We start from the raw sequence: 6481 nt of genomic DNA, 5'->3' as shown, positions 1-6481 counted from the left end.
ATGTGGAATGTCTGCTGAGGAAAGCTGCAAGTGGTGAGCAGACATGAGAGGACATAAGGGCTGTTACTGGCAATGCCATAGGTGTGGGGCTGCCCAAACTCTTTGGAGTTCACATCATGTCACCATAACTTGCCTCGGATGCTGGACATGAAGCTACAGGATTTAATTATTTGTCCTGCTGGGTTTCAGTCTTTTTTTTTTTTTTTAAGACAGGGTCTTGTCATGAAGTTCAGGCTGGTCTTGAACTTACTATGTACCCCAGGCCGGCCATGAACTTTTGACAATCCTCACCTCAGTCCCTGAGTGCTGGGATTACAGGTGTGTGCCACGATGCCCAGCATGGGCTTACCTTGCTCTGGTCCCATTCTTTTCTATGGGAATGTTTAACCTGTGACATTGTTATGTCTGTGGTGTTTATTTTTACAGCTAAGAGTTTGCCCTGAGTCTGAGATGTTGGGCCTGAACTTTTCAGCAATGCTGGAATGATTACAATTCTGGTGATTATTATTTTTTTGAGACAAGGTCTTGCTATGTAGCTCAGGCTGGCCTTGTAGTTGCAACAGTTCTCCTGCCTCAGCCTCCCAAGTGCTGGGATTGCAGATGTGTCTCACCACTCACATCTGGCAAATTTGAACACTCGTTATATAGTCCAGGTTGGCCTTAAACTCACTGTGTAGCCGAGGCTGCCCCTGCACTCATGATGATGCTCTTGCCTCAGCCTCCTAAGTGCTGGGATTATAGGCATGCACCACTGTGCCTGGCTGGAGAGGGACTAAATGCATTTTGCACAGAGATGCATGCAAGTCTTTTGGGGGCCGGGACAGAATGTTATGGTTTAGATCAAGAACGTTCCTCATGTGCTCAGAGGTGGGGCCTTTGGAAGGTGATTTAATCGTGGGAGTGATACAGCTGACTTGTTGTTAGGAGGTGGGCATGGGGGTGTTATTTGGAAGGGGGCATCTCCCTCCCTAAGTCCTGTCTCTCTCTGCCTCGTGGGCACCATGATTTGAGCAGCTCTCTTCCATGACACCCTTCCACCATGCTGTTTTTGCCGGGGAGCCAGCCGGCCATCAGCTGCGACTCTGAGCCCAAACAAACCTCTCCTCCTCCAAGATGTGGGTGCCAGGTATTCTCTCCCAGTCGCAAAGAAAGTGCCCAAGACTCTAACCACCCTTCCAGTTTAACAGGCTCACACCTGGGACTCCAGAATCCCCTCAGAGATGTTGTTCCTGAAACATGATCATGCAAAATTGGTTTTAGGAGGGAGTTTTTAATGGAAGTATAATGGGGTAAGTTTGACAGTTTAGGAAAATTAATTTTTAAAAAACACTTTATTAAAGCAGCCTGACTATATATATCACTCAGTAGCTTGAATTTAATTCAAATCATACATGGGATGGCAGCACACATTGAGTTTTAAGCTGGCCTGGATTCTGGACTTCCTCCTGGTGTGAGAGCTGTGCTCAAGCAGTAAAACATGAGGAGCTATGGCAAGGCCTCCTGGGGCAAGAGGAGAAACCAGACAACAGGACAGGAGAAGAGAGGGGAGGGGAGGGAGAGGACAGGAGAGGAGAGGGGGCCCCCATCCTCAGCTTAACTCTGGAATAGAACATCTGCTTGTGCTTGAGTGTAAGAAAAACCAAATCTCCACACTCAGTGTGACTGTCTTTGGAATTCTTCATTAAGGTTTTCACAAAATACAAAGCTCAAACATAATAGTCTACATCCACCATAAAACAGAATCAAGTAAGAGGTTAGCACACAAACAATGATCGTTTTCATTTTTAGAAATATAAATAACAACAATGTTCAAGGTTTCACAATTCTCTTCTCAGTGTGTTGTCTTTTTAAGGCTTTAGGTTCAGACTCTTCATTAATGGTACTTGTATCCTACTGTCAGGATACACTGCCCACCAGCACGGAAGGCCACTGTGGATACATTCCTGAGGGTGACACACACTGACCCACATCGCCTCCGCCCGCTAAAATCTAAACTCCAATCTGTTCTCACAGTGTCATTAATGCTTTTTCTACTGAAGAGTATAGAAAGGGGTGAGTTTCCAGCAGCATTCAAGCTCACAGGTCAATCATGAAGGGCAGGAAGGAGAAGCAGGCTTCTTCCTGAATAGTACTGTTTTTCCTGTTATCCAGGAAAACCCCATAACCCACATGGTTTGAATGGTGGTTTGTAGTGAAATATTTTTTCAGATTAAATAGTGTTCAGAGAAGTGGTGATCTTTTGGTTGGGTATTTTTAGAAGAGGTTAAAGTGGAGAGGTTATTGTTGAAAACACACCACTGAAAGTACATCTGCCAAGAGGCGTCGTCTGGTTCGGGGTGTCGGGGGGCATGGTGAGCGCCCCGACCTTGGGAGTGAAGTCAGCGGGAAGGCTCTCCAGCAGACACTTGACCTGCTCCTGGCCCAGCTTGATCTTGTCATCTAGCTTTCGCTGCTCGATGAGGAGTGTTGATTTCATTTTCACGAAATGCTGGTAATCCTGGAGTTGCTCTTCAGAGAGGTAATTGGCCAGGATGTCGAGCACCACCCGCTCCCTCCGATCCAGATTCTCCTTCAGTTCGCGGGCATCCTCGTGCTGTCCAGCCAGAACCCTCCTCTTCTCATTCAGTGAGCTCTGTCAGGGCGAAGCGACAGGTCGTCAGCAACAGACACATGGGCAGAAGAGCAGGGCAGCCTTGCACAGGACTACAAGACAGCCACCCTTCCATTTCAGGGGGGCGCTGAGTTTCTCTTCAGTTGCCAGTGAGGAGACTGACACTGTGGAAATCAGTTTAACACCCTGAAGTTGTATATTATATAATTTTCTCCCTGTAAAGTCATTTGGTAGCTTCAAGTTGAGAGAGGTTACATTAAATGGCTGGGCTAATGACTTGATACTTAAAAAAATAAACATCAAAGAACCTTGAGTAACATAGTGGTTCTCACAGTGTGGTTGTTAGACCAGCTGAACTTGCTAGAAGTGCAAATTTTCAGCCTCTATTCCAACTACTGAATTAAAAACTTGAGAAGCGGGACCCAGAAATCTCTTAACAAGACTTTGAAGTTGAAGGCCCTCTCCCTAAGCACTGGGAATACTGTATTTCTGACCTCTAAAGACATCTATTTCCATGTGTCCAGGTTTCTTTTTCAGGCCTCTGGATCAAAATTGAAAGAAATCTTGATCAACTGTGATCCTGACTTCACATTCTAAATGCCCTACCTAAGCCCAACGATTAGGAAGCATACCTCATGCTAATTTACTTAATAAAAATCTTTAAGATGGTTTTTAATCTAACGTGCTGACACATAATGAATGCCATTTTGAAACTGAAAAAAATTTAATATTTAAACTTTCTGATTTTTCAGGCCAAAGTGATAGGGAAAAATTAAAACTGAAATATGTCAAAAAATAAGATTGCTTAAATATCCTTCAATACAAATAAACTTATTTAGGATTATCAAAAGCTCATGCGCCTTTGTCCTAAATCCCTCTAACCTAGCCAGTCTTATGTAATAATGCCTCCAAAGGTACAAAGCTATAAGGCTTATCTTACATGGTCTATCTTATCTTCAGAGGATTCTTTCCCCTAATCAAAAAGACCTGAAACAGCTTGGAGGCCTTGCATTTGAATGAGGAGCCCTTGCAAAATACTGCACAGAGAACTCTTAAGCACCTTTTAAAAACTGAAGACATTTTTAAGCACCCAAATGTAGAGAGAATGCCCACCAATTACACGCATCAATCATTACGGTGCCAAACCTTAAAGTGGACATGTGTCACACTTGCTTCAGGTTAAAATTTTTTTTTTTTTTTTTGTCTTTTTGAGACAGGGTCTCGCTGTGCAGTTCAGGCTTGCTGTGAGCTCATTTTGTAGCCCAGGCTGAGAAGTCGAACTTGCAACGGTCAAACTTGCCAGGCTTTGTAGCAACAATCGAACTTGCCAGGCTTTGTAGCCCAGGCTGAGGTCTCGAATTTGCAACGATCCTCCTACCTCAGCCTCCCGAGTGCTGGGATTACAGGCATGAGCCACCACACCCGGCAGGTTAAAATTTTTAAAAACCAGATTCAGCTGAATTTCTAATACTATTCCCCAGCCAAAAACGATTATCTTGAATTATGCATTTACTGGACCACTGATTCTGCCTTTTCTTACTTCCATTAGACCAATCATGATAAAAAGTAGCACTGATGCAGAAAGGAGTCGATGAGATCGCACAGGAAGTGTGAAAGCCCCGAGTCTGACACAGAGCACTTATGGATCTGATCTGATCAGAGGAGCTGCTGTCCTCACAGACGGGGGCCTGGAGGCCCCTGGTGCACCTCCTACTTCCCAGGGCCCTCCCAGCAGATTCCCTGGAGCCGGGACCTCATGCTCCTATCTCTTCCTGACCCCAACAGTTTTGTTTTCTCTCCCTCTTTTTTTAAATGTCAACACTTACCATGTCTGAGGAAGGAAAGAAGGAAGAATGGGAGAAAGAAACCCTCTCACCGATCTTTACTTCCCCAAGTGCTCTGAGCCAGCAGGGCAGGCCTCGCACTTGGCATGAGGAGGCCCTTCTCTGCATTGCTCATCTGCTCCCCCAGCTCCAAGGCGACGATAACCCTGAGAGAAGGGATCACGTCTAACGGCCCTCCTCTTGTGTACGTGCACGCGGAGGGAGAACCTGCCACACGGAGTTCAGGCCACATACCCTTTCTTCATCACTGGCATCTTCACCGAGGCCACTGAGGACGTTCTCCACGCGGGCCAGGCGCCCCGAGAGGGACAGCAGCAGGTTCACCACCTTGTCCAGATCGCCTATGAACATCTTGTACTTGTCGAACTCGTTGGGCTTGCAGAGCTCACTGATCAGTGCCTCCACCTCCTCTCCCAGGGCATTGTTAAGCTTGATGTCCATGAGCAGACTCCCCTTTGCCTCCTGGAGGGTCTCAAGCTTGTGAGTGAGGCTCTCTATGAGCTCAGCCTGCAATGACAGAGGGATGCATGGCAGAGGGCAGCTGGCAGCGTGAGAGGACTCCCCTCTCCCAGCCCATCCATAAGGACACCCCCAACAGCAGGCCACACTGCCCCTCCCTTTCCCAAATGTGCACGACTGCCTCTCTCCGGAGCCCTCAGTCCTCAGGCCAACACCTAACCAGGCATCTCTGTCATGTTTTCCACTGTGTCACGCCATGAGCATCACCTTCCCAGACGGCATGTGAGCTCCTCACAGTTAAAAGTCCCCTTGAGATGCATTCTCATCCATAAAACACCAGGGGCAAGTGGGCAGGCAGGGCAAACATTCTTGTTTCACAGATGCAGAAGCCAAGCCTCAGAGCCATGAAGGGATTTGCCCAGGGCCTGAGAGCAGAGCTGAATATTCCTTGTAGCTACAATGTGCTAAGCAATGGCTACACACCACACACAGCGTGAGAAACTCCACTATTTCAGTCTTCCCAACAATCTGTGGATACTGCTTTATCCACACCGTGGGGAGAATTGACTAAGACACACACATGCACCAGGAGGTAGGACACCTTGAACTGGGGCCAGTCTGGCTTAGGGGCCACCCTTGTACAATCACCATAAATACTGGCACTGGCACCTTTACCAGAAAGTCAGTCCCTTCGTCTAGTTCCCCTCCTGTCTCCAGTTTACTTTGCTATGCAATTTAACCCCTTAACTACAAGTCGCTGTACTCACAGAACAGGGCTACAGAAAATGCCAAGTACAGTAAGTGAAGGAGTAAGTGTCCTTGGGGTTTCAAGCCTGACCTCGTTTACCTTACACATCTAGGGCTACTTTGCAGGAAGAGAAATTAAACTGTGGTTTTTGTAATTAGCCTTTCATTCTTCTCTTAAAGTAGCCAGATAGAAAAAGGCCCTAATATTTTCTGGTTAAAATATTTCTTTATCACTAAAAAGGTTCCAGCTTCACACACACACACACACACACACACACACACACACACACAGGCTGTTATATGGTTCCAACTGGAAACTTGGTTAAAAATGAAAGTCATAAAAACTGCACTGGAGTATATGGGGTGCGATTAAAAAAATACGATGACTGCTGTGGCCAAGTACCATGCAATGGAAAGACAAGGAACTTCAATATGAGAAGCAGCACATCAAAGCTTAGTAGTAGTATGTGATAAGTTTCAGCTTGTTTAGTGCACTCAGAGGGCTGTGAGCTATAATTGAGAGAACATATATTTTCTTTCATTCATTCATATGTTCATTGAGACAGGGTCTCTCAGGCTGGCCTTGAACTCACTATGTAGCCCAGGCTGGCTCTGAATTCAAAGCAATCCTGAATCAGCCTGAATCCTGAATTCAGCCTCCCAAGTGTGGGATTACAGGCATGCGCCACCATGCCTGGCCAGGGAACATGTATTTAAGAGTGTAGCATGCATCACAGATTACGAATGGCTTAACATTGAAATTTTGTCCATTTCTTTGCAGTTACATGATGGTGCCGCTTCAGAGTCCGGCTTTTTTTTT

General features: G+C 46.2%; 1 protein-coding gene across 1 annotated transcript in view; it reads right to left on the bottom strand.

Annotated features, from left to right (window-relative positions):
- Positions 1 to 1312: 1312 nt before the first annotated feature.
- Positions 1313 to 6481, bottom strand: part of Shroom3 (shroom family member 3) — a gene marked incomplete in the record, with an annotated part of 287861 nt that continues 282692 nt past the window's right edge. Inside the window, 2 exon segments of the mRNA XM_013516209.1 lie at positions 1313 to 2632; positions 4690 to 4962. Of these exon segments, the coding sequence (XP_013371663.1) occupies positions 2264 to 2632; positions 4690 to 4962 (642 nt within the window).

The sequence above is a fragment of the Chinchilla lanigera genome, unplaced genomic scaffold (assembly GCF_000276665.1).
Source record: "Chinchilla lanigera isolate Chin_1 unplaced genomic scaffold, ChiLan1.0 scaffold00032, whole genome shotgun sequence".
Classification (NCBI taxonomy): domain Eukaryota; kingdom Metazoa; phylum Chordata; class Mammalia; order Rodentia; family Chinchillidae; genus Chinchilla; species Chinchilla lanigera.
Note: the sequence above shows the minus strand (reverse complement) of the source record. Positions and strands in the feature narration are given on the sequence as shown.